Consider the following 25810-nt stretch of genomic DNA (forward strand, 5'->3'; position numbering starts at 1 on the left):
CAGTTCTCCGACAGGCACTTCTACAGGTACTAAAAAGACATGTGATGTATATGCGATGAGGGATATGCGACGAACAGCGTGAGGAGAGCAAGTCGAGTGTATCGTCCGAGGATGCGTGCGTAGATGTGTAGATGCCTCCGAGTGTGATGATAATAATGTAGGAATAACATCAGAACTTCCAGTCCGTGTCCACCTCCATAGCCCAGGGGACTGTGCATGTCGGTGAGAGTAGAACGGCGCAGAGCGAACGAAGGACGTACACTTGGTCATGAGGGTTTTGGAGAATAGCTTCTCTACTGGAACGTCATACGCTTTACACCAAGCGACGGTGATTCTATGTCATCGATGAGCAGGACGCTCGGGGACGCAGACAAGAATGCAACATACCTAGGGTCCAAGTAATTGATTTTACTGGTGACAATCCAGCCGTAAATACATTTTCGCCACTCGACAAAGACTGCACTCACCTCGTGCCCAGCGCGACCTCCTTTCCGGCCTCCCTGTCTTCCATCTGCAGCTTGAACGTCTTGATACGCTCGTCCAACTTGTCGATGGCCTCCTCGATCTTCTCCGTCGGCTTCTCCTTCTTCATGACATGCTTGCCCGTACCACGCTCCTTCTTGAGCCGCTTGTATTCCGCCTCAATCTCCTTGAGCTTCTCCTTGAGCACCGACTCCTCTTGCTGCTCCTTGCCGTCTTCCTTCAGCTTCTCATTATCCTTCTGGAACTTCTTCTCCGCCTTCTCGAGCTCCTTAGCCTTGAGCGTGTCCTCGTGGTTCGCAATCGCGTCGTCATCGAGGTCGGACTCGTCGTCAACGTACTTCTTCTTCTTCTTGAACTTTGGATCGATTGCGAAGAGTGCGTGACGAAGCTTCATGCGCTCGTACTTCAGGCCGCGTAGCTGGAGTCGAGTAACACCGGGTCAACATCGCCACCACCCTGAACAAAGGAGACAAATACCTTCTCGCGCATCTTCGACATGGACTGCTCATGCGTCTTGGGTACGGCACGTTGATGGTTGCACAGGATGGCAACCTCACGGTTAGCATGGTTGTACGCGTTCAACTTCTCCTGAACGGTGCCCTTCTCCGGTGTAACACGGTCAAGCAGATCTTGGAAGGTCATAGACGCGTTGAAGGTACGAAAAACCTTCGCAGTGAGGCCCTTCATGTACGACGCAAGGTGCCGGTTTAGAGCACCCGTCTGCATCGACCCCAGGGAGCGTCAACGACAGTGATGAAGCTTAACGGATCATGCACACGCACATTCACGCGGTCAAACAATTCGTCCTCGTCGTTCTTGTCGTTTTTGAAGATGCGGATATTCTTATACACTTGCTCCGTGACGGGCACTTCGTTGTAGTATCGAATAGAGTCTTTACCAAGGAAGTCGAAGACAAGCCTGTCGGGCGGCTCCAGGGTGACGTGTTCGCAGCGCAGAGAACAGCAGCCCACGGTATCCGCCTCGTCTTCACCCTTCTCGTTACCAGCACGAAGCGCAAGCTTGTCAATGAAGTACATGGCCGTCGCACGCTGACGTTCGCCCATGTTCTTGCTCTTCAGCGCTTCGTTATAATCGAGACGAATCTTGTCGACATAATTCTACACGGATGAATAGGTAAGGCCAAGGGCAGGCTGTACAATAACTCTGGATGACTGACCTTCAGTTCACGGGCCTTCTCGAACTTCTGCCAGTCGCTTTGGCCCTTGAGAGAGCTGCCCGCGGCAAGGAAAACATACTTGTAGTTGCCGTTGACGTTCTCCACCCAGTTCGCCAACCAGGTGACCGTATTGTCGTGCACGACCTCCTTCCACTTGCCCGGCACGTTCGGTACAGGTACAGGTACATCTTTACCGATGTTGATCGTGATGTCCTCAGGACGCACTCGAAGCTATCACGCTACGTCAGTCACTGGCAGCAGTTCGGCAGAGGGGTACTACCTTGAGGGCACCCTTCCTTGGATGATCACCACGTCCGCGGAACAGACCGGGAGGTTCGACGCGGAAATTGCCAACCTTCTCTTTACGACCATCGAGGAAACAGTGCGTGTACGGCGCTTCAAGCGCGTCCTTGGCAGCCTTCGCAGCCTTCTTCTCTGCCTGGCTCATCTGTTTCTTCTTCTCCTTCTCCGCCTCGAAGTGCTCGAACATCGGCCTGAAATCACAGAGCTCCAACTTCGTGATCTTGTGGCCGTTCCGCTACGGTCATTCGAGAGTGAGGGGCGGGTGGCGGTAATGCGATGATGCGGGGAGACAGACGTACAGGAGGATACTTCTTCAAGATCTTGAGGAAGTCGTCGAAAAAGTTCTTGTTAAACGTGGCATCCTTCGCATGGTCGGTCTCGAGCAGCGCGGCGTAGAATCCGGCGACCTCTTCGGACTCGGGAGGAAGCTCCACAACCTGGCCTGTCGGTTCACAATCAGCCACCAAGCCACCAAGCTTTCCGATGCGACTCAAAACGTACCGTTGTACTTCATCTTGATATGCTTCGGGAGAGGCTCGTACGGTGGCGGGAAGTACACACCGTTGTGCTCCAAGGTCTCCCACTTGACAGACCCGTCTCGATTAGCGTTCTGCTCTTCCCACCACTTGTAAGTGTCCTCCGCATCCTCCTCCTTCTTCGTCTTTCCCTTCTTGGGTGTCGCCACCGCATCCTCCTCCTTCTTCGCACCCCTCTTCTTCGGCTTGACGTCGTCGGACGCCGCCGCCTTCACCTTCTTGGATGGCGCCGCCTTCTTGGCCGAGGCGCGCTTCTTCTGAAGTGGTTTGTCGTCGTCCGAGAAGCTCTCGTCATCCGCGTCGCTCTCGTCCTTCGTCTTCCGCTTGCCCTTCGCAGGTGCCTTCTTGGGTGGTGGCGTCTCATCCTCGGACTCGATGTCCGGTTCAGACTCCTCCTGCTTCACCTTCTTCTTCGGCGGCCGACCCTTCCCCTTCGCCGCCGCAACCTTCCCCTTCGTCGCTGCGGCCTTGCCCTTGCCGTTAGCCGCGCGCTTGGGTTTGGCCAACGGCGCGTCGTCGTCATCGTCCTCCGACTCGACTATCGCCTTCGTATTCCGCGAGGCACGCTTGCCGTTCGCGGTGGTCGCCTTAGTGGTGGTCGCCTGGACGGCACCTGGCATAGGCACAGCCGCCGTCTTCAACTTCGCAGGTGTTGAGGCAAGAGGCTTGTCGTCTTCGCTAGACGACTCAAAGGCAATCGGCTTCTTCCGTTTGAGTGTCCGGGTGTCCGGGGTCATAGGTTCGGATTTAGTACGAGTAGTCTGAGACTGTACCTCGGGAAATTCAGAGACATTCGCCACAGTCAAGTGCGAACCACTCACCAATGGTACATCGTCATCCTCACTCATGGACGAGTCGTCCTTGACTCGACCATTCCCATTCTGAGCAACGTGTCCGTTCAGCGCGCCGTTGGCGGTAGTAGGCTTCACACTGAGAGGCGTGTCGTCGTCAGAGAACATGGAGACGTCGTCAGACATAGCGGAGACGGGAGTGGGGGCCGTAGAGACAGGCAGATGGTGGTCAGACGGCAAGAAGGAATGGACGTGAGACAAGAAAAGCAGGCTGGGGAAGAGTGCCAGCTCCAATCTGTTGAAGTATCACCGAACCTGCCCTAAACAAGCATCCCGTGCCCCGGCGCCTAGTGTGACGGCTGCACTGCGGGCGGCAAGGGCGTCGGACGGACGTTGTCAGTGTCTCCTCCTCGCCGCTGCCTGCGCCGAACAATCAACTCGTTTGTACCTCGAGTCGTCTGTGCTGCTCACCTCTCACTCCTTTGTCTCCAGATGTCCTCACAGCAAGATCCCCAGCTCTTCCGCGACCCCTGGGCAAAGCGCGAAGCCTGGCGCAAGCATCCAGTCTTCTCTCGCCGTGCCATGTTTGCACGCGCGTTTCCCGGGTTCGGCGTTGCGCTAGTCGCATTCACCACCTACGTTGTCGCCGAGAACATGTTGACGAAGGGGAAGTCGCATTGAGACGGTCGCAGCGTGACTAGACGGATACGTGGTACGCCCTCCACCACGCCTCTTCCTCGAGGCATAATTGCCGACTCCGACTCCGTCCTCGCCTAGGTCTGCAATACTTTCACGCCACTAGTGTACCGCAGACAAGACTTCCCATCCCCTGTCGCACTACGTTGTGGCTCGGGTATGTTCTAATCAGCGATGTACCGCTAGGAATGATACTGCGGCGCCCTTTACGTCTATGCGGTCCTTGACCTCCGAACGGAGCACCCATAGTTCTGCCAAGCCTCGTGTACCCCTTCAGTGTCCAAGAACCTCGTTGAGAATTTCGTTCAAACTCTCCATGACCGGGTCTCAGAATATATGCCACTGCGCGGTTGGCGTCCAGGGACATTCCAGCCCTGCGGGCTGCGCTTCGGCTTCTGACGGGACAACAATTGCCAGTTCGCCAGCGTCATGATGGTGTCGTTCTCTTCGGAGTCTACGTGACTATCGAGAAGAATAGTGACTATCGGAAGGTCATTGAGCGGGTCAGGCCTGACCAAGTCCACGCAACGGTATTTACTACTGACCGTAGGCATGGAATCCGCCACAGGGTCTAAGCCTGAAGCTGGCACGAGAGCAGATAGGTGTGTGTGTTGAGGCGTCAGTAACGGTGCGTGTGCTGACATCGGCTGTGGCCTCACGTTCGCAGTTTCTATCGGGTCAGTTGGCACGAAACACCGGCGAGGATGCCCACACGATGAGCCTGAAGGTGGAGTTATCAAGCAAGCGGAACGCGCTCTCAAGGCCTTCAGTCAGTGAATTGCCTCGCCGTGTGACATGTGAAGTTTAGAATGCGCCTGGTCGTACGCTGGTTGCAACCCCGTCAGCGTGAGCCCGCACTGCCATATGCTTTACTCGCGGAGCGTTGGCGGCGCTTCTCTCGGTCGTTCCTTGTCTTGCCCACTTCCAGGCGACAACCTCAAACTGCATCGCGCCTAGATGTAATGTCCTTTGCGAGTCGTGACGCGACCCTCACATCACGAACCTAACCACTTGTGTTATAAGATCTCGCAAAGTGCTCAAGCGGGGATCTTCGACGCGGCCCCGATGCGTTGTGGTCCACGCCCCGAAGGTAGACCTCCAGTAAAAGGCCCGGTTCCGACTTTCCTTCTGAGAAATCCTCTACAACTCTGAGACAGTCTGGCGTTCGCCTTGGCAACTGCTGCCCTCTCGGACTCCATCCACAGGTCCGTGCAGGCGCTTGCACCAGTAGTGCCCTGCCCGTGCCCAGGACGCCGATGCAGGACGCAGTAGTTGTCGAAGAAGCTCCATCCATACTTCACTGCAGCACTCGTATAATCACCACCTTCCCTCCCAAATTCTGGCAGGACTCCTTTGACGATCATGATGCATCTCCTGACCCGGCTGGCGGCTAGCGCTCAAGAACTGGAGGAGGACTTGGCCATAACTGGTTGGATAGCTTGACTCAACGCAGGAATGCGCTCAGAGGAGCGCAGTCAAGACATCGTCAAGATCCGTTGTTGGGTGGCCGTCAATAGGCCCGTCAACCGTCTGCCTAGTAGGGGAATCCAGCCGGGGTCCTATCACGTTCAACTCACAACGACAGCATAGATATCTTCTGCTCGAGCTCGAGCGTGTGGGATGGCGCGAGCTCTTCCCACTTTGAAATGCTTTCTTCAGGTTCTCATCAGCTCCGCGAAGATTGTGCAGTGGGCACGCCCTGAGGCCGTGGCATAGAGTCGCTGGGCATGCGCATGAAGCGATGCCGTCAGCCGAGGACGTAAGGACGGCGGCCGTAAGCAAGCCTTCCAACAATCCGCAGACCCTGCGCAGACCTGAGACCTACCGCTTCACTACTCAGTAGCCTCATCTCGTCTGACAAGCGAACTCCGGTACCGCAGAAAAGACGTTGACGGCCGATGTGCAAGCAATTATTCCCCGGGTTCTACTAACTTCTAGCAGGTGCTATTGGGGTGTTGTCATTAGTCGATTGGTACCTACCGAAGGTGTAGGTACTTATTGGAACTCCGCTGAGCCAGTGTTTACAGAGAACCAACACCTCTTGACATCGGCTATTGTCATGCCGCCCCCCCTGTTCATCTCCGTTTGAATGCTTCCTATCGGAGTCCAGCCAGGGTCTAAAATACTTATGCTCTCATCCTCTACTTCGCCAAAAGTCCCCTCAGATGATGTGCTAGGCGGTCCATGCGCTGGCCAGCATGATCATCGCTACGCCACAATATTGCACACCAGACGTTCAAGGTGCCACCGCTTCAGCCGTTTTCGCCGGCTCGTCGCGTTCGCGTAGTCCTCCTTTTCCTCCATTTGGCGTATGCCAATATCGCTTTCGTCATTTTTGAGCATGCCCTAATGAATATATCAGCCAGTGAGTGGCACAGACATGCTAGCCTCTTTCGTGTATGACGCTAACTGAGGTTGCCTTCTGGAGTAGGGACGTCTCGGTATGTCGGATGGATTCGCATTAGCACCCAAAAGGCCAATCCATCCCGGTGCCCGGGAGGCCACGGAGGTTTTTCGCAATGCTTCGAAATACTCCTTAACTGCGTCTCTGGCGAGCTATCAGTGCGTCCATCGTGGATTATACTCGATGTTCTTGGAGCGTTCATCAGCGTTCGTCGCAGGGCTTCAGAGGGCTTCTGGGAGCGGGTTGCTGTGCGCTTCGCCGATCTGGCGTGTATCCGTGTCCCCTCGGACCTGATTCCGAGCGCGTGCATTCGTCTTATGCTGAAATCGATATGATCACGCCGCTTAAGGTACGTGAGATGGGACCTCGTGAGCTCACGGTGTTTAGATATCCGTCCGGCCGTACTTTGCCGGAATCATCGCGGAGGTTGGAGGTCGGACTCGTAGAGCCCTAGTACAAGCTATCTCAGCTGACCCCTCAGAGTCTCCCCAGCTATGGGATACGTACTCCATTGAAGCATTGCGGTGAACTGAAGCTCGGATTCGATGGATCTGTCAGGGCGACCTCGTCGGCACCGAGCACCGAAACGTCCGCAGGCCCTGTGTCATGCCGTCAACGCCACAGAAGTTTAGCACCTTGCTGGGAGTTCTCCACAGGCTATAGTTATCTATTTGCGCAACACGCGGTGGTACTCGGACGCTAGATGCTGGTGGGAATTCTGATATCCGTATCTGCGGCGGCCTGCAAGAGAACTCCCGGAGTACGTACGTACGTCTCGGCAGGGCTAGGCTTCTGGAGGCTGGAGCTGACCATCATGTTCGACGTAGGCGGAGTGCTGGGTGCTTTGTGCGCTTCTCCGTCTGTGTTGAAAATCGCAAGGAACGGCTGGGTCCACGAAGCACGCTTCTGCCGCGCGTGGTCATTGCTGATGCTTCCCATGGTTGTGTTGTAGGCTCCAGTGTATCCTTGGGAAGACGTTAGACGCGACAGAAACAAAACATGAGCGGTGTTTTGCATTGAGTGTCCCCATGGGAAGCCCGCGGACTATGCGATGTCAGAGCAACTAGTATGGGCGTCGATCCAACTCCGTATGCGCTGATCTATCCCTGCTTTGAACTAGGTGGGCACTGCCCAAATTCTAATATGCATCCATTTCGGGGTGCGGAAGAAATTGCTCGTACGTACTGCAGCGCTCCTTCGTCACAAACAGTCAGCTTTGTTCACAACGTATCCAGGGAGCAGCCTCGTCGGAGGTAAATCGAGCGCGGAAGTAGGAAACATGCCACGCTTGTCTGATAAGAAGCACGAACGCAACATCCGCGCCCAGCAGAAGCTAAGAGCCATGTGGGAGTGAGCATTTCGGACCATGCGATCGCCAGTACTGGCCCACTCGTGCTCTATTGACAGTCAATGACAGCTGCCCTGCCCGCCACGAGTTGGTGGCTAGTCAATGCCGAACCCCCACGTTTTGAGGGCACGTACAATTGACCGATAGGTATGTCAACGTCTCGTGGCTCCAGCGGCCGCGGGAGTCAGTTTTCGTTGCCCCGTCTATCAGTTCGCGGGACGATTTGAAGCCAAGATTTCGACTTACGAAACACGAATTCGGGAATCATCAGCGTAAGCGAGTCCTTCTCCAGCGCGCCGCTCACTGATGACATTCATTCTACAGCCGAGGCCCGCAAGGGATGAATTTACTCTGTTTCCTCGTCGATGCCAGCGTTCAGGGGAGCGGAAGGAGTACAAGCGAACCACCGAACTTGGTACTTTGGAGGCCTGAGAGCAGTGAGGTGTTTCAGCTGGGATACTGTATTGTGCCAACGCTGACGCCAGTGAAGTTCTCGATATCTGAATAGCCACACACCGGCAACACGCGCACGCAATTTGTTCGCAAAGGGCAACTTGAGCTTAGTATTCAGGGACGTGGCATCCTCTTGATAGTCTCGTTGAAAGACACCGCCCACCGGTGTTGAACAGGCACCACATTCTCAGGCAAATATACTGTGGTTAGGCTGTATCCAGCTTCCCCGCAGGTTGCCAGTATACCTCCCAGCCGCATACCGTACTGCAACATGTATGGCACTCACAGGGAGGAGGGATCGCTCACGGAGGGGCGGATAGGGGCGGATGCACTGCAGGACTCTGATCCGTCAGCGCATCAACGATCAGTCGGGGAGCGCGAGGCGGGGAGCGGGACCGGCTAACCTACTAGCAATTTTGCAGCCGGGACATCTCGATCCTGCGAGGCGAAATGAAACTGGCAAAGATAACGATGTAAGTGCATAGTGTTGCCTCGTGTCAGTGAACGTGCACCCCAGAACCGCAGTCTAGCACTTTCTGGCAGACGACACGGAACCGTTCGCGGGGTTCTGGCACAAATTTCAAGGAACACGCGCGGAAGGCCGTACGTCCTCCCAACGGTCCGTCATCACAAACGAGGACGCAAGTTGAAAATACAACATTACGAGACTGTAAGCCTTGAGGGGTGTAATTTAGTAAATTGGTCGCTTGGCCGTTCCGTTGATGATCGGCAGCAGCCCCGCGGCATAGTAGACTCCGGACGCTCATGGCGGATACCGGTGGGTATCGGTTGATGTTTGAATACAGTACGACGGTAAGCCACGAATGTGAATGCGGTTCCCTGACCGTCTCGCCACTCAGAACCCATAGAAGATATACGCTCGTGGTCGCCGGTCCTACACAACCGCAACGTCAGTGTCCAAGTAAAAAGGTACACCCGGCTCGCCCATGCACGCCGAGTGTTGGACATCTGGACCCCACCTCACGCAGCATCCGTGATCCAGATCTGATCGCCAGAACGGTCTACGACTTCTCGCCTGCGCTAAGCCGGAATTTACGGACGTCGGCGATGCGGTTGGAGTCTCGCGCTAGGTTCCAATCACCTTTCCCATCTGCCTCCTGGCCTGTATCATCTTGTCCACAAATCTCTCGTCCTCCACCTTCCCCTTTTCACCTAGCCCTGTCATCCTGGACCCCCCGTCCGTCCGCTCTTTAAATCCTCGCGGTTCTCCGTCATGTTCTCTCGCTCTGTGCCTAACCTCCTCCTCCCCTCCGCTTTCGCCAGCATGACTTCACTCCACCGCCGGTATACTACTCTCATCCTCGACCTGGGCGACGTGCTCTTCAGGTGGTCAGCCAAGACCAACACGCCAATCCCCCCTAGACAGCTCAAGGAGATCCTCTCGTCTTTGACCTGGTTCGAGTATGAGCGTGGTAGCATCTCTCAGGCTCAATGCTATGAGCGTGTCGCAGCCGAGTTCAAGCTTGACGTTGAGGTCATCTCGGAAGCCTTCAAGCAGGCTCGCGAGTCGTTGCGGCCAAACGAGGAGTTCATCGCGTTGATTCGCGAGCTCCGACAGCAGACCCGTGGGCAGCTCACTGTCCTCGCCCTCTCCAACATCTCCCTCCCCGATTACGAGTACATCATGGCCCTCAGCTCAGACTGGACAACCATCTTTGACCGCGTCTTCCCCTCCGCCCTCGTCGGTGAACGCAAACCCCATCTAGGATGCTTCCGCAAGGTCATCTCCGAGGCCAACCTTGACCCCCAACTCACCGTCTTCGTCGATGACAAGACCGACAATGTCGCCTCTGCTCGCTCCCTTGGCATGCATGGCATCATCTTCGACGATCAAGCTAACGTGTTCCGTCAACTCCGGAATATCTTCGGCGACCCCGTGCGTCGAGGCTCCGAGTACCTCCACAAGAACGCGGGCAAGCTTGAGTCTGTCACGTCTGCTGGTGCTGTATTCGAGGAGAACTTCACCCAGCTCGTCATCTACGAGTTGACCAACGACAAGTGCGTCTCTGCCTCAGCATCTCACGGCCTAGACGACTGATTACGTACCTTGTCAGGAGCCTCATCACGACATCAGAGTGTCCTCGCACTTGGAATTTCTTCCGAGGTACGTCAACCCGACGTCTGTAACCTAGTTGCGGCATCTGACATACCAACCTGCAGGAAAGCCGCTCTTTTCCGAAACCTTCCCTGACGACGTGGACACGACGTCTGTGGCGCTGACGGTCCTGCGCCCTGACCGTGCGCTCGTCTCCTCGATTCTGGACGAGATGCTTAACTATGTCGATGCCGACGGCATCATGCAGGTGATTTCCATTCCATCAATATACTGGGCGCCTCGCGCTAACGACGTTTGGGCAGACGTACTTCGACCATTCACGTCCGCGCATGGATCCCTTCGTGTGTGTGAACGTTCTATCGCTCTTCTACGAGCACGGCCGCGGACATCAGCTTCCGCACACGCTCGACTGGGTGTACGAGGTCCTCCTCCACCGCGCGTACCAAGGCGGCTCCCGGTACTACTTGTCCGCGGACTGCTTCCTCTTCTTCATGAGCCGGCTGCTCCAACGCGCCGACGACCCTGCGGTCCAGGCTCGGCTCCGACCTCTGTTTGTTGAGCGTGTCCGGGAACGGGTGGGCGCCGCGGGAGACTCGATGGATCTCGCGTTCCGCATCCTTGCGGCCTCGACCGTTGGCGTCCAGTGCCCTCGCGACCTTGAGAGGCTGACGAGCGCGCAGTGCGACGATGGCGGGTGGGACCTCTGCTGGTTCTACCAGTTCGGCTCGACGGGCCTCCGTGCAGGCAACCGCGGTCTCACAACAGCCCTCGCGATCAAGGCCATAGAGACGGCAATCGCGCGCCCGCCATCCCCTGCGCCCTCCGCAGCGTCGTCGTCGAAACTGGACGTGCCGCACAAGTTCTTCGCCTCAATACCGCGCCCAGTGAGCCCGATTCGTTTCGGTGGCTTCCTCATGCCCTGGAGAAAGTCGCATAACCGGAACAGCGTGCTCGTCGAGGGCTAAATGCTCTGTCACATTTCTCGAATCTCCGGTCACCATCGCTACCTCTTGTCATCTCCTTTCACATCCTCGCCTCGTTACCTCGCTCCCGACACATTCCTTGTCCCCCAGGTCTGGCTCGTGGCGGACTTGTAGATATGTACATATTATTATAACATCCCGCTCTTGTATAGATGTGTAACATAGAGTCCATAGCAATTGCTTGCTTTGCTTTCGGATATGACTGCTGCTTGTCGCTGTCTGCTATACCGCTTCATCTGCTTACAACCGGTACCCTCCTTGCTTCTAATTCGCGCGGAACATGGACTACGGTCTTCGCAGTACGGTACACACACTCCCTCATACATGTAATGCTGTACGTTTATCGTCGCTACTAGCTATACTACTGAGTCTGCTTGGATGATGATGCCTATTTCAGGTCGTTCGCTTGCACCGAACGCGACGCGGCTCACCCAGTATTAATGCCATCTAGACTCTCCTCCAGGGCGGGCCGTGGAGCCCATGCGTTTTTCCGGCGCAGTGAAGAGAGCCGCCGATGAAGGCCTCATGTTGGCGTAGATACTAGAAAGGCCGATCATATATGCAGATCATCGTGGCAGGGCAAACTACGTACCACTACTTGTTATAGCAATGCTTTCCCTTCGTCCTTCAGGCCGGGAGCGCAAGCGAGGAGCAATCACGGGAACGAGGAGGAACGAGGCCGACGACCATATGGGCGATCACGAACACCGGACCCGTTGGTCTCATGCAGCCGAGACAACCAACGCCCAAGTATGATGCTGTACGATGTCAAATTCAAAGCACATTCGTACACGTGTCGGTAGAAGATTACTCTATTACAATGCATGCAGTTCGTTCAGCCTCTGAGGAATCGTTTGTACACCTCACTCTCCGTCTCTTCTACGTACGGATAGCCGAGGTTCTTCAGGTACTGCTCAAACTCGACCGTGTCTTTCGGAGGAACCTGGATGCCGGCGAGGACCTTCCCAATGTCTACGTCATGGCCTGTGTTTCAGTTACGTCAAGGCAGTGTGCACATCGAGACTAACCTGCACCGTGGTTGCGGTAGTGGAACAGAGAAATATTCCATCCGCTGTGGAGGCCCTTCAGGAACCTCCTCAGCGCGTCAGGCCTTTCCGGAAATTCTATCACACATGAGCGTTGAGAGACACGCAGGGAGACCGGGCCGAAGTACAAGACGCACCGAATCTAAACATGCGCTCGTTGGGCACCTTGGTACAGCCCCCAATCATGTACCGAGCGTGACTCTTTGCCATCTCGTCGTCGCTGATGTCTACAGCTTTCATGTCCAGTTGCTCGAGGGCAGCGATGAGCTCAGAGACCTCCTTGGTACGCGACGTAGTCTCCAGCTGGAACGAGAGGAAGATCTGCGCTCTCTGTGGATCGTGGTACCGGTAGACGAACTCCGTCGTGGCACGAGGATGAATCTTGTCATGCAGAAGGAAGAAGCTGGGACACGACATGTGAGTTTGGTCGTACCCTTGTTCATGTTGCAATGTCCTCACCTTCCGGGTTTCTCTGGGATCTCTACACAGAGGAGAGCCTCCCTACCTTCTCCGAGCTCTGCGCGTTCCGCAACGAACCGAAGACGATCGAAGTTCATGTTGGCACCACTGATAACTGCTACGAACTTCTTCTGTGCGCCAACCAACTGGTTGTCTATGATGTGGCGTTTGAGCGCAGCCAGTGCTAATGCACCCGCAGGCTCAGTGATGGATCGAGTTTCTGGATACTACCAGTCAGCCTTGACTCATTCGGCAGTGACTATTGCCTTGCCCGGGCTCACCTTCAAACACGTCCTTGATAGCTGCACACAGCTCATCCGTGTCGACCTTTACTACACCGTCCAACAGTTTTTGGCAAACCCGAAACGGCTCTTCGCCGACGATCTTCACCGCCGTACCGTCGCTGAACAGGCCAACCTCGGACAGCGTCACACGCTCCCCTTTCTGCAAACTGCGTGCCATCGCGTCCGCATCCAGCGTCTCTCCTCCGATGACCTTCGTCCTCGGAGAGCCGATACGCTTCACGTACTCCGCGATACCCGCCGCAAGACCTCCTCCGCCAACACCAGCGACGATGCCGTCTAGTGTCTCCGGGTTCGGGATCTGCTTCAGGATCTCCATACCGACAGTACCCTGCCCAGCAATGACCAAGGGGTCGTCATAGGGTGGAACGAAGATAAGCCCATATGTGGCAGCCAGTCGCGCGCACTCGGTCTTCGCCTCGTCGAAGTCTTGCCCGAAGAGAACTACTTTTGCTCCCAACCGCGAGACGTTTCGCACCTTGATGGTGGGCGTGGCTTTTGGCATTACGATGGTACATGGGATGCCCAACCTCGATCCCGATAGCGCGACACCCTGCGCATGGTTACCTGCGGAGCGAATTGAGTACCACTATTGGCAGCATATTTGGCAACATGAGTGCGTGACGACGGTCGGAGGGCTTCAAATCAAAAGTACCCAGTGCACTCTGTTCACGGCGGAAGGCCGTGAAGGACTGCGCCATCCTACAAGCTGCCACACTGGTAGATGCCTGCACGTGCGATATGGAGGAATGTCTTCCTCTTACGAGATCTGAAGCTGCGCGCGCGAAGCCGTGAACACGAGCACGAACATACTTCCTCACGCGTGACGTAGTCAGGTAGGGATCCCGAGGCAATCCCAACCACTTCAAGATGTTTGAGATGTCCTCGGGAGCACCGCTCGACTGCCATCCAACCATCCATATGGCACGGGCGTACCTCCGAAATGAAGATGCGCTCAGTTGCTAAGGGTACGCACACTAACCCGCACTGCATGTCACGACACCCTTCCACCGCTCCTCCTCCGACAGGCTCGCCATGAAGTTGTACGCGCCACGGATCTTGAAGCTGAAGACCTCCTGCAGGTCCTCCCGCTTGAGCCATATCTGGCTCCCTAGTCGCGCGCTGAGGTTCGGGCAGTAGACCAGCGGTGTCTCCTTGAGGATCTCGTAGACTTTGGATGTCAAGATAAGCCTGAGGTAGTCTGGAGAGCCGTCGGGTAGGACGGCGTGCGCTGGTAGTCGTGGGTACCGCGACTCAGGGATACGTTCTGGTGCGTGGGAGGAGTACTCGGATGCGGCTTCCGTCGTCGACATCGTTGGAGGCTGTTTGGAAAATCGCAGGAGACCGGCTGTGCAAGTGCAGATAATGAACGCAGCAAGAGAGGTATGGCTTGCTGCAAGAACGTAGTGGCCGCATGAGTCACCTCCGCGGAATTTTCAGGTCTGAGGTCATGGGCTCGGCCTCATGTAGATGGCGCCGGAAGCGCACTGCACTCCCGCGACCACGCCGTGCACACTCTGAGGTATGTACAGTCAAAAAGGGGATGGTTATCCAACAAACAGTAATACGTATACGTATAGCCTATGATATGTGAGAGATAAAACATGAGTACAGAGAGGTGGTGATAGCCCGATGAGAGAGAAACAGGATATAGCAGTGCGATAGAGATTCAAGATACAACATGCACAACGCGAAGGTCCCCAGATCCAGCCTGCAGGGCTGGAAAGAATGGCAAGAAGATCACAGAGTCCCTGCTCGCCGATCGCGTTCCTTTGCCTTCGCACCAGGCCCGAAGCGTTCCTGGAAATTGATGAGCTCCTCCATGAGCTCCTCCATCATCTTCATGGTAGACTCCTCGCCGCTCCCGCTAACCGCAAGAGGTGCAGCAGGCGCGGTGCCATTCTCGAGAGGATGTGCACCATCAACTACCCCAGCGTCGACGTTCATCAGGCCATCCTCAGCAGCAGTGCTCTGCTGTGCGTGCACCGCCTTCTCCAATGCCTCTTTCCGCCGTGTTCTCTCCATCGCTGCAGCCTGCTCGCGACCCACCCACTCCACAAGCGACCGGACGCGCTTGTTCATGTCACCGACGCTCATGCGTTTGCTAGGCCATTTGACCTTTACGCCACGCTCGGTCGTGCGCTCCTGGGATTCTCGGGAATTGCCGTCGAGCACGGAGCCACGGACTTCGAGAGGTCGAGGTACGTCCGTGGGTAGCATCGAGTCTAGGTGTGCGAGATAGTCTGGTAGATTCCAGGAAGTGAAGAGCGATTGTTGGGACACGGCGTATGCATGGGATTGGTGGTATGCGCGGGATGCGGCTGCAGACCCTCCGCTGCCGCCGGCGTGGGCCTGGGTCCGTCTGTTACTGTGTTCGGCTGCGTTGTTGGCTGAGCGAGGGTATATGTAGGGCATGGGTATTGGGGTATAAATGAGTGATGTGCAAGGCTCGGGGACAAGATGGAAGACGCACCTTTTGCGCGGTTGTTGCTCTTGCGTGTCGTTGCAGCGCTCGGAACTGGCGAACACGTGAGTTGACGTCACACGCTCCGGCAAATGTTCGCGACTGACCTTCGTCGCCGTCAACGGACGCGACGTCCTGCGCTTGAGACTTCCTGCCTCCAGTCCTCTTGCGTGTGTTTGTCGCGCGCACAGTCGACGCCGTGGAGGGAGGGCCTGGAGGGCCTTTGGGCACGTTGAGCGGCGTTACATCGCGCGCGAGCACCGATGGCGGTGGGCGATCAGAGGTAACAGACACAGATCTTGTTCTTTTCACGGAGGCGCTAGTGGATGCGGGAGATGTGGGCAACGTGGTATGTAGGCACAAAGAGATCGGACACTCACGCGTCGTCCTCAGTCCTCTTCCGCTTCTTCTTAGGGTTCGCCGGTGGTTCTGGGTCGTTCTCCTGGTCTGCATGTCCGTTCAGACCGCCCTGCGCGCTCACGGCAGATATAGGAGTGCGAGGGGGCAAGTCATAATCGGCCTTTGCACCATAATCGGCTTTGGATGCCTCAATGAGCGCTTGGTACTTCTCCTCGTCGTACGCGGCATCGCGACTGTTCATAGTATTCCTACGCTTCGTAGTCTTCGAAATGGCAGGTGAGTGGGAGCGGGAGTTACGGGGCGCGTGGACTAGAGTTGGAGTTGGGGGTGGATGGGAGTGCGATGATGAGTGTCGAGTATGCTTGGAGGCCCAGTCCCTGCGAGGCATAATGAGAGACTGGAGAGTGTTTCAGAAGCAGATCAGGCGTACCTCACGACATGTGCCCACAATTCAGGCCTGCACTCTTCGCAATAGTAGAGCACGGGCACGCTCTCCAGGGCGTCATAGTGCATACACTGTCCATGCTGCCACGCCTTGCATATCTCGCATTGGACCATGAACTCTGCCTGGTCCGGATCCTCCTCGCCTAGAAAGAGAGTTGGGAACACGTTCGGGGGTGATCGACGCGACGGCACGCACCATATTTCTGGCAGATGCAACGCGTTATGCCACCTTCCTCCTCCCCGTCCCCAGTCTCTCCTGCGGTCCCGTCGCCAGCATCGTCAGGATTCCCATCAATATCGTCGCTGGGTATGAGCAGGGAGAGCGGGATCTTGTCTTTCTCCTTGCCCTTGCGCTTGGTCCGCACGGAACCCCCGTTGGTGGTGACGCCGTTCCTCGCAGGGTGCGGCTCTTCGAGGGGCTCGTCGAACTCTTCATTTTTCGCGCGTTTGTTTCGGCCGTTGCTGTGGTTGGCGTTGAGGGAGGCCCGGGCAGTGTTGTCCTTGGACTTGGGGTTGGCCTCCGACGGTGGCGAGCCGGCGGGGGACTTGCTCGAGGAAGGCGCGGGACGTCGTCCGGAGCGTCGGGGCTCCTTCGGGGAGGGTGGGGGACCCATGGTGGCCACGTTGGCCATTGCTGACGTCGGGCGATGCGGTGAGGAAGTGAGTGGGTGGTCGGATACAGACAATGCCCCCAATTCCCCGTCCTCCTCAGTTTAGATTGCTGGTTTTGGCCGATAAGTCTATATTAGGCTAAAGGTTGAATTATTACTCGCGCTATGCGCGGCTATTCCGGCCTGCTCGTCACCGTTCCCCCGCGTCCCGACTCCCCGACAAGTCGTACCTGCTATCTCTCTGGCTTGTCCATGAATGGGACACACGACGCTGGCGATGTCTCTCACGAGGAACTCAACTTCTCCGATAATGAGGGCGATGATGCACCGGACGCGGGTCTCGGCGATTACTCCGCGCGGTTCGAGGAACTCATGAGTGACGGCGAGGACGAAGGCGAGCATGTTCACGATGAAGACGAGGGGGAGGAGGAAGGTTTCGTATACAGCGGCGTTGATGCTGACCCAACCGGCGGTTACCGTGAACAGCTCCGCGAAGTGCTCGGCCAGGACCACGAGGAGGACGAGGTCGAAGAGGAGGAAGTCGAACGGTCTCTAGTGCACGAGGTGGCGGAGAATGAGAAGTTCGCCGCGACTATCGAGGACGAGGCTGGGGTAAGTCGCATACACGCGATGCAGAGCTGGTGAACTTATGTCTGTGATTGAACCCACCAGCATGTCCAGATATTGCCTCCTCGCACCCCTCCTTCAACATCTCCCAAGACCCCTGCAGTCCCGTCTACGCCATCGAGGATGCCTAGTCATCTTGGGAACGGGACGCCGCCGCGCCCACCGTCGGCGCGTCCATACTTGCATCCGTCCATCTCCCGCCTCCGTTCCATCACGCCCCAGCCCTCGCGCACGTCTTCCGCAGCAAGCGGCGCAACGCTACACTCCCATATGCACGAGTCCGCCTCTGCGGCCCCCTCACACTTCTCTGCACTATCCCGATCGTCTTCTCTCACGAACCTATCTGCCCAATTCGCTCAGCATGAAGGTTCTCCCGTACAGAAAACTGCTCCCCGTGAGGTTCTGCGGTGGACGCAACTTCGAGCCATAGGCGAACATATTTATGCCGGACAAGGTGCAAAAGTATCAGCATTTCTGGGAGCGCAGTCCTCGGGCTCTCCGACGGTGCTTGCTGCGAACGGACTTATCTGCATAGGCACGGACACGGGCCGCGTTCTGGTATTCGATTTCAAACAGACCCTCAAGTGCGTCTGTGGGATCGATTCGTCAGGTGAGTAACATCCTAAAATTGGATCATGTATCTAGCTTCTTGACGCGTCACGGCAGAGAAGAACGTCGGGGCCGTGACCGCGCTCGCTCTATCATTTGACCACACCTACGTCGCGGCAGGACATGCCACCGGCTACATTCAGCTTTACGACTTGCGCTCACCCAAGGTTCCTGCCCGTGTGGTTCCACCTACTACGTTGGCTGCAGTAGCATCCGGCAGACAAGAAGGGCACTTGGCTGGTTCTCGCATCGTCAGCATTGGGTTCATAGCTGGTCGACATACGGCACTCGTCTCTGCAGACGATGCTGGTCTGGCATTCTACCACAGCTTGGGAAAGGTCTTTTTCGTTGACGCGACCGACATTTTGCGGATACTTGGGAAATACCCTGATGAAGACGTGCCTGACGCCCCTGCCGCGCTTGGGCACAGACTTCGTCGGAGGAAATCCCGTAAACCTGCGTCCATTCTGTCCATGGCTCCCCTGCCGTTCGGCACCTCCTCCCATCCCACGGACGCTTACAATCTCGTCGCGCTTCTGACACCGATCAAACTGGTGATCGTGGGACTGAAGCCATCCCCGAAGACTTGGTACAGGCGCCACAGAGAAGCCGAAGAAGAGGTCAGTTCGAAGTCGAGGTTCAAGGGAACGCTCGCGTGGTTCCCTAGCGTGTCTCTCGGCGCCGACCTCACGTCAGCACCAGAGCGCAATAGCAAGAAGAGCCAGGCCAACGGTACCCACCCCTCCTCCACCCCGACGCTGGTCTACTCCTGGGGCGAGACATTGCATCTTCTACGCGTTTCAGAATCAAAGATTGTGCAGTCCGTCAAGGATGCCAAGACCGGGAAAGTCAACAAGGTCGAAGTGGGTCGAATCGTTTTTGATGAGGTCGGCAGTTGGACAGCAAGCGACAACATCCTTGCACTCCAGTGGCTGAATGTCAATGTGGGTTCGTTCACTCCGGTCGCCTCCGTGGATGCAATTTGGCTCACATTTCCCTGCTTACGATCAGCAAATCATCTTGCTCACCCCTGGGGCCTTCGAGATCTACGACATCCGTACCTTTAAGCTTGTGGAAAGTGAACCCTTTGAGGCGTGGTCGTTGGTTTCTCCCGTCCTTAGTCATACCACAAATGGTACCCTCACCTACTCAGACGCTGTTTCCGAGGTTGCGCATAGCGTGCGGGTATACAAGGGAAAGATATTCCTCTTGGTATGTCTGTCCTTCGATAATCTAGTCGTGGTCGACGCTTACCAAGTGATTCTTGTTAGGGTCAACAAGGTGTTCAGGTCGGGACGCTACTTACGTGGGCCGACCGAATACTGCAATCCGTTGAAAACGGCGACTTCCTGAATGCGATTGAGCTGACGCGTTCCTACTACGTCGGCGACGCACCTGGGAACCGGAACGGTCTTCCCGACGAGCCGGAGACTCTCAAGAAGGTCGTCGGTCAAGAACTCCGTGAACTCATGGTTGCTTCCGCTCGTTATGCGTTTTCGGAAGAGCGTATGACGGACAGTACTCATGTCACACCGGATGGACGAGGCGTCGATCGAACGAACTTGTTCGAGAGCCTCGTCTCCACGTGTGCCCGCGCCTGCATGGCCCTTCATGACTTTGATTTCTTCTTCGAAGACCTATTCGGGTACTACGACAACAATGGGATCGCCGGAATCTTCCTCTCGCAACTCGAACCGTTCATGCTCTCAGGCGAAATCCGGCAGGTGCCTCCCCGCATCACGCAGAGGCTAGTCGCCCTCCATGACGAGGCGAATCGTTCCGACCTTGTCGAGCGGTTGATCTGGCATATTGACCCCGAGTGCCTCGACATCAACCAGGCCATTCCCCTATGTCAGCGGTATCACCTCTACGACGCGCTCATTTACGTATACACTCGGGCACTCAAGGATTACGTCGCGCCTGTTGTCGAGTTGTTGGGCTTGGCTCGTCGCGTACAGCAGTACCGCCGGCAGCACGCGGAAGCGTCACCTACTTCCTCCAGTTACATGGATGAGGAGTCGATCGAGCCTATCATCCTGAACGCCTACAAGATCTACCCCTTCATCGCAGATACCCTCACTGGCCTCACCTATCCTTCCGAAGAACCACTGCCCCGAGAGGATGCATTGCAGGCGAAGAACAAGGTCTACACGTTCCTGTTCTTTGGGCGCTCCAGTGTGTGGCCTGAGGGCGAGGGCGGAAAGCTCGTGTTGACTTCTGATGAGGAGAACGGCGTAGAACCGACCTATCCGTACACTCGTCTCCTGCTACGCTTCGATCCAGAAGCGTTCCTGCACACATTGGATCTGGCTTTCGAGGACTCCTATCTCAACGATGACGAGGACGATCCGCGTCCCGTGAGTCGCTTCGTTATCATTAAGATTCTCCTCGAGATTCTTGCTACTCCAGAACTGTCGCCGGAGGAACGGACTTTCGTCCACATCTTCATCGCTCGCAATGTGCCGAAGTACCCCCAGCACATTCAGATTCAGCCTAGTGTACTACACAACATCTTGATTGGGCTAGCGGAGGACCCCGACTCGAGTACACGGGAAGATCGTCAACTTGCGGCGGAATTTCTGCTATCTGCGTATACCCCCCACGAGAGCGAGCGCATACTGGAGCTCTTCAAGCAGGCCGGCTTCTACAGGATCCTTCGATCATGGTATCGACAAGACAAGAGGTGGCCTGAGCTGTTCATGACTTACCTGGAAGATCCCGATCTTCCACAGCAGGACATCTTCACCTCGGTCCATGACGTCCTGCTGGCCGCGAAGAGGTCCAATAAGGGCAAGCTCCCTGAGCCCCTTGCTGGCACACTCCGCCAAGCCATCCCAGCCCTGCTCGACATCAGTATACCAAACACTGCCGCACTCATTCAAGAGCACCTCCCAGCCGAGCATGAGACCGCTCTCGATGATTTTGGCCCAGACGCCGATCATGACCGCTTCCTCTACCTGCAGCATCTTCTGGAATCCGCACAGAAGCATGAAGAAGACGAACATGTCTTCCTTCCCCGCGATACTCCCCTTCCCCCTGACCTGCCTTCACCTCTCCGCCTTTCCTATGTATCCCTCCATTGTCAGTTCGAGCCTTCCAGTGTCGTCCCCGCGCTGCAGCATCTACCACAAGGCTTCTTGGACGCTTCCGAGACGACTCGTATCTGTGAAGAGCACGAGGCCTTCGATGCGGTCGTATGGCTCATTGACCATGAAGGCGATCCCCGCGCAGCCCTTTCCAAGGCCGATGTGTTCGAACAGCAGCTGTCGACTCGAATAGCAGACGCGCTGGCGGCCCACGACGACAACTCGCAGGACGCCATATCGGAGGCGTTGCACAAGTTGGAAGCTGTCGCGGCCACGTCCATATCAATATGCTTGGAACGATCGCAAGCAACGTCCGCAGCGGAATTCCCACTGGAGGACCTCTGGTTCCAGCTTCTGAGCAGCCAGATCGACTGCGTACAGCGGGTGGCGAGTTGTTGTTCGTTGAAGGCGCTCGGTCCCTCAGAGAGTGTTCCCGCAGACGACCCGCGAGCGCAGAGGGAACACGGGACAATATCCGCTCTCCGTGCTCTGGTGCACAAGACCTTCACCGCACTTATGTCCGTCAGCTCTACGCGAGCCGTCTCGTTCCCGCGTCTGTTCAAGCGGCTGGTCGGCTCCGCCTCCGCGTCGAAAGGGCAGGTCTCAAAGGGCACGCTCTACACCGAGTTCCGGACAATCCTCACGGGCATGCTTGAGTCATTCCGCTCGGAGGGCGACATGCTCATCATCACGAAGCACCTCGTGGACCGCGACGTCTCTGAGACCATCGCAGAACTCGTGGGCGAGCGGAACAGGGGGTGGGCTCCCGCGAGGGGCGCCTGCAACTCGTGCGGCGCGATGTTCGTCGACGCGCACAGCACAAAACCTACGATGGAGGGGGAGGCGCAGCCAACGAGCGAGCCGGTGGTTGTATCACGGACAGGAGCCATATACCATACTAGATGCCTACCGCCTGAATTCCATGCTAATAACACCGTCAATGTACATTAAGCAGCATATGTCCGTTTATTTGTAATTACATGCATATCTTGGGTAGTACGGAGGCTAGGAAGTTTCTGTCGAATGGAAATGGGGTGAGCCTAGGGTACGGGTGACTTGCCCATTGCACTTACCATCTGTCAAACTGGACCGTGCCATCTCCACCAGGCTGCGATACGTCGCGTTTTCCTGCACCGCAACGCCAAGCGATTGAGCCTCTCTCCCAAAAGCATCGACGTCCAGGATCATTTGTGTCCGGATCTTCTCCTCGTCTGCCCGCCCGTCGTCCTCTCGCGAGCTCGAGCCAAACAGCGAGTACGTCGACTTCTTGCCCTTCTTGAGCCTTCGCAGCGACTCCTCCGTCTTCTTCATCGCGGAGAGGAAGTAGATGTACCGCTGGGCGACGACCTCGAAGACCTCCTCCGCGACGGGCTTGAGGAACGTGTCCTTCAGCGCAGAGCCGGGGCCATCGACGGTTTGAATGGCAAAGAAAGCCTTGGTGTGTTTGAAGATGAGTGAGACGAAGTAGCTCGGCTCGGTCGGCATGCGCTTGCTGGATGACATGGCGCGGAACTGGGAGGGGATGGAGCGCATGGAGAGGAGGGCATCGCAGCCTCGACGGGAGAGGATAACGACAATCTGGCTAAGCAACGTGGGGACAAGAGATGTGAGCTTGGACAGCGCCTGCTTGAGTGCATCTACAAAGAAGTGAGCACGACATCGTGTGTTGTCTCGTAGGTGGCCTGACCTTCCGGAGTGATGCCTTCCTCGTCTCCCGTCGATGATTCCGGCAGCATGACCACCAGCTCCTCCCGCCACAGCTTCATGACTTGCCCCTCCATCGCTGTGATGTCAGTAATCGCAATAGCGAACTGCTGTAACAGCACATCGTCCGCAGCTATGCTCTCTGCGGATGCGGCCTCGGTAGGTATCGGGGTAGCAGACCGCGTTGTCGGGGAGTTAGACTGCGCAAAGGACTCAGTATTGCACAAGCCAAGCAGAAGTGCACGGTGACATACACCACCTATTCGCTCGGCGGCTACAGCAGCAGCCACTTTGGCTGTAGGTTCCAGTGGAGGAAGGCTCTTGTCTAACCATGTCCGGTATCTGCTCAAAAGCTGCAAATAAATGCATCATTTAGCATCCGTACTCTATCCGGAAACACGCAACACACCTGGAGGGTGAACTTCCAGAACCGCGAGGTGAGTTGGGGGATGTAAACTTCCGCACTCCAGCACGCGCGTATCGCATCGTACACAGCAGAGGCTTGCGACGTGACGAATGGCGCAGAGGCTAAAGACCGAGTGTCAGCTACCAGCACATAGGCATGAAGATGAGCTGACCTTTCGAGGCGTTACGCTCGAGCTTGGTGGTAGCCAGTGAGTCTTCGAGCTTCGTAACGATCTCCTTCCACCTCAGTTGGAAGTACACCGGAAGCTGCCACCGCCTGTCAAATGTGGTGTATACGATATGTGCTCTCATGGCTTCCACACACTGTACAGAGGGTGCCAAGAACTCCAAAGAGCGAAGGAACGCCTGCGTCGTCTCATGGTGCTGCAAGGACATGTGTCAATGCCAAACCTGAACTAGTACGCTAAGTTCGCACCTTGCGGAAGTCATCCGGCTTCCCCGCCGCGAAAATGACACTCCCTAACTCGTCCATGAGCGCCCTCCCAATCTCCGACCACACGACGTTCGCCATGATCTCGAACACCGGGATCTCCCCGTCCCGCTTCTCGCCCTTGTCCGCCGCGGGGCGCGACCCCGACTTGACGCAGACCGCCTCTGCAATCTCCATCGTACGGCGCACGTCCCGGTCTACGAAGCGCAGGATGGTGTTGTACAGTGCTGCGAGAGGGTCGTCGGTCTCGTCGAGGATGTGCGCCATGCTCGAGGTGCTGGCGCTGGAGTGCGTGTCTGCGCGGAGGGCGAACTCAAATGGGTTCTGTTTGGACGCGAACGCGGTGAAGGGTGTGTATGGTGTGCGAGGCGGGAGGGAGGCCGTCATAGGAGGTGCGGGGGAGGCTGCCCCGGTGCGAGAGGGCAACGGGGTGTGGGGTACAATGGGAGAATGCGGCGCTGTAAGAGCACCCGGGTAAATGGTCTGCAGACTTCGTGTTAGCAGCATCTCGAGACACGCAGCAAATACAACACACCTTTTTCACGAACTCGCGGACGACTTCGCGTCGGAGGACATCCTCGGCGTCGCGCCAGAGCCCAAGGACGTCGTACGTGCGCAGACACTCCGTGATGTCGGCGTACAGCTTCGACTTCTCGATCTCGGTCACTTTGCTCGCCTTGCCGTCCTTCCCACCGATCAGGGCGTGCAGCGTTGTAGCAAACAGATGGTCCAGGTCAGACGAGAGTGTAGACTTGATACGGTCGACTCGCTATATGCAGCGTATTAGCGAGCCAGCATGATGTTGTGGACAGGAACATCTCACAAACCCATTGGGATTCGTCTATGAACGCGCACGGCTCCGTCCGTGCTCTCGAGACGTGGTACAGCAGCTGCGTGTACTCCGCGGCCACCCGTGCTATGTGCTTGGCGCGGTTTCCTCGGGTCCTGTTGTAAAGTCAGAGAGGGTATCCGGGAATGTTGCAACACGCATATACCCACCTGTCCTCCGCGTCTGTGTCCGCACGAGACGTCAGTTGCATCGTCCCGGCAGTAGCAGAGTCCTTGCCCTCATCCTCGGGTGAGGAGATGAGCAACAGCGACTCCAGACGCGTTATGGACTCCGAGATCTTCAATAGCTGGTGTAAGAACGCCTTCTCCTCCCGGATGGCTGCCCTCCGATCCAGTTTCTCCTTGATCTCATCCTGTATGACCTGCAGCGTCCCCCTCGCTTCCTGCCGCCCACATCAACGCACGACACAAAATACAAAACGCGGTTCATTCCAGCGTACACAGCAACATACAGAGCAAGCACGACGTACGAGCACCCGCGCCTTCAGATCCCCCAGCGGCCGCTTCATGCTCTCCAGCCTCGCGCCCTCGCCCCGCAGATCCGTGCTCAGGCTGATGAACGCTTCATAGTCGTCGTTGATGAGCTTCACGAGCTCCTCCTTGAGCGCCGCGAGGTAGTCCCGGAGCTCCGTGCGCAGGTCCGGCAGCGACGTGTACGCGCGCGAGAGCAGGAACTGCTCGACGTCGAACGTCTCCGCGGACAGGTACGGATCCGTGTGTGAGAGCGGCACGTAGACGGGCAGGTTCCGCGCCCCGGCGGGCACGTCGTCATCGTCGTCATATTCGCCAAGAGGGCCGGCGCCGTTCAGACGTTTGGATGACTCGCGCGCGACGAGTTCCTCGGCGAGGCGGTCGAGCTCGAAGGGGTCCCGGGAGGCCAGTGCATCTGGACTGCGGACGGATGTCATGGGCTGCGTTTCTCCGCCAAGTCGGCTCGTCGTCGAGCGTAGTCTGAAGCTGAGTCCAAGTTATCGAGAAAGCCGCAGTTCGTGAGATGGACGTAGAGTGGACCAGAACAGCGGCGGCGACGTGATGGACAGTAGACGGTACAGCTCTTTGCGAAATCAATGTCGTTCGGACTCCGACGACGCGCGCGCGCAAATGACACAATTAATTCCAAAAAATCGAAAAATTCACGGTGT

General features: G+C 56.7%; 7 protein-coding genes across 7 annotated transcripts; 3 read left to right on the forward strand and 4 right to left on the reverse strand.

The window, feature by feature from the left end:
• Window positions 1–169: 169 nt before the first annotated feature.
• On the reverse strand, window positions 170–3119 carry L226DRAFT_456833 (uncharacterized protein; the record flags this gene model as incomplete). Its single annotated transcript, XM_067675326.1, has 10 exons — window positions 170–210; window positions 261–334; window positions 388–411; window positions 468–901; window positions 961–1203; window positions 1266–1601; window positions 1661–1891; window positions 1941–2198; window positions 2263–2405; window positions 2465–3119. 10 exons carry the CDS (start codon window positions 3117–3119, stop codon window positions 170–172), a joined length of 2439 nt encoding a protein of 812 aa, XP_067539257.1.
• A 572-nt stretch (window positions 3120–3691) lies between these two features.
• L226DRAFT_532012 (uncharacterized protein) lies at window positions 3692–4246 on the forward strand. The gene is made up of 3 exons (XM_067680180.1): window positions 3692–3710; window positions 3762–4001; window positions 4067–4246. Exon 2 carries the CDS (start codon window positions 3783–3785, stop codon window positions 3969–3971), a length of 189 nt encoding a protein of 62 aa, XP_067539258.1. The 5' UTR covers window positions 3692–3710; window positions 3762–3782; the 3' UTR covers window positions 3972–4001; window positions 4067–4246.
• A 5230-nt stretch (window positions 4247–9476) lies between these two features.
• On the forward strand, window positions 9477–11233 carry L226DRAFT_457035 (HAD-like protein; the record flags this gene model as incomplete). Its single annotated transcript, XM_067675345.1, has 4 exons — window positions 9477–10210; window positions 10267–10316; window positions 10373–10515; window positions 10571–11233. The coding sequence occupies 4 exons, from the start codon at window positions 9477–9479 to the stop codon at window positions 11231–11233; spliced, it is 1590 nt and encodes a 529-aa protein (XP_067539259.1).
• A 675-nt stretch (window positions 11234–11908) lies between these two features.
• On the reverse strand, window positions 11909–14477 carry L226DRAFT_532016 (threonine ammonia-lyase). Its single transcript, XM_067680181.1, has 6 exons — window positions 14041–14477; window positions 13038–13625; window positions 12757–12976; window positions 12435–12700; window positions 12280–12375; window positions 11909–12223 (listed from the first exon to the last, which is right to left on the reverse strand). Exons 1-6 carry the CDS (start codon window positions 14369–14371, stop codon window positions 12087–12089), a joined length of 1638 nt encoding a protein of 545 aa, XP_067539260.1. The 5' UTR covers window positions 14372–14477; the 3' UTR covers window positions 11909–12086.
• A 109-nt stretch (window positions 14478–14586) lies between these two features.
• L226DRAFT_551293 (uncharacterized protein) lies at window positions 14587–16940 on the reverse strand (the record flags this gene model as incomplete). The annotated part of the gene is made up of 6 exons (XM_067682807.1): window positions 14587–15448; window positions 15532–15576; window positions 15630–15841; window positions 15903–16259; window positions 16313–16469; window positions 16490–16940. 6 exons carry the CDS (start codon window positions 16938–16940, stop codon window positions 14799–14801), a joined length of 1872 nt encoding a protein of 623 aa, XP_067539261.1. The 3' UTR covers window positions 14587–14798.
• A 175-nt stretch (window positions 16941–17115) lies between these two features.
• L226DRAFT_503342 (uncharacterized protein) lies at window positions 17116–22354 on the forward strand. Its single transcript, XM_067677928.1, has 5 exons — window positions 17116–17549; window positions 17610–18174; window positions 18231–19117; window positions 19185–19385; window positions 19445–22354. Exons 1-5 carry the CDS (start codon window positions 17190–17192, stop codon window positions 22208–22210), a joined length of 4779 nt encoding a protein of 1592 aa, XP_067539262.1. The 5' UTR covers window positions 17116–17189; the 3' UTR covers window positions 22211–22354.
• Window positions 22146–25725, reverse strand: L226DRAFT_532017 (COG complex component). The gene is made up of 11 exons (XM_067680182.1): window positions 25139–25725; window positions 24819–25051; window positions 24647–24764; window positions 24355–24588; window positions 23805–24302; window positions 23542–23752; window positions 23373–23491; window positions 23218–23316; window positions 22947–23163; window positions 22333–22896; window positions 22146–22275 (listed from the first exon to the last, which is right to left on the reverse strand). Exons 1-11 carry the CDS (start codon window positions 25574–25576, stop codon window positions 22265–22267), a joined length of 2742 nt encoding a protein of 913 aa, XP_067539263.1. The 5' UTR covers window positions 25577–25725; the 3' UTR covers window positions 22146–22264.
• Between the last annotated feature and the right edge of the window lie 85 nt (window positions 25726–25810).

This window comes from Lentinus tigrinus (genome assembly GCF_003813185.1).
Source record: "Lentinus tigrinus ALCF2SS1-7 unplaced genomic scaffold L226scaffold_5, whole genome shotgun sequence".
In the NCBI taxonomy this organism is placed as follows: Eukaryota; Fungi; Basidiomycota; class Agaricomycetes; order Polyporales; family Polyporaceae; genus Lentinus; species Lentinus tigrinus.

What these genes read in the sequence shown, in the direction of transcription:
- L226DRAFT_532012 (XM_067680180.1), top strand. Translation starts at nt 3,783, where the DNA reads ATGTCCTCACAGCAAGATCCCCAGCTCTTCCGCGACCCCTGGGCAAAG.
- L226DRAFT_532016 (XM_067680181.1), bottom strand. Translation starts at nt 14,371, where the DNA reads ATGTCGACGACGGAAGCCGCATCCGAGTACTCCTCCCACGCACCAGAA. An exon ending in CGAGCGCATGTTTAGATTCG is followed by an intron (nt 12,376 to 12,434) that starts GTGCGTCTTGTA and finishes CATGTGTGATAG; the next exon opens with AATTTCCGGAAAGGCCTGAC. An exon ending in CTACCGCAACCACGGTGCAG is followed by an intron (nt 12,224 to 12,279) that starts GTTAGTCTCGAT and finishes GCCATGACGTAG; the next exon opens with ACATTGGGAAGGTCCTCGCC.
- L226DRAFT_503342 (XM_067677928.1), top strand. Translation starts at nt 17,190, where the DNA reads ATGAATGGGACACACGACGCTGGCGATGTCTCTCACGAGGAACTCAAC. An exon ending in TCCAGTGGCTGAATGTCAAT is followed by an intron (nt 19,118 to 19,184) that starts GTGGGTTCGTTC and finishes GCTTACGATCAG; the next exon opens with CAAATCATCTTGCTCACCCC. An exon ending in AGGGAAAGATATTCCTCTTG is followed by an intron (nt 19,386 to 19,444) that starts GTATGTCTGTCC and finishes GATTCTTGTTAG; the next exon opens with GGTCAACAAGGTGTTCAGGT.
- L226DRAFT_532017 (XM_067680182.1), bottom strand. Translation starts at nt 25,576, where the DNA reads ATGACATCCGTCCGCAGTCCAGATGCACTGGCCTCCCGGGACCCCTTC. An exon ending in CGAGCGTAACGCCTCGAAAG is followed by an intron (nt 23,492 to 23,541) that starts GTCAGCTCATCT and finishes CTCGGTCTTTAG; the next exon opens with CCTCTGCGCCATTCGTCACG. An exon ending in CCGCCGAGCGAATAGGTGGT is followed by an intron (nt 23,164 to 23,217) that starts GTATGTCACCGT and finishes TCCTTTGCGCAG; the next exon opens with TCTAACTCCCCGACAACGCG.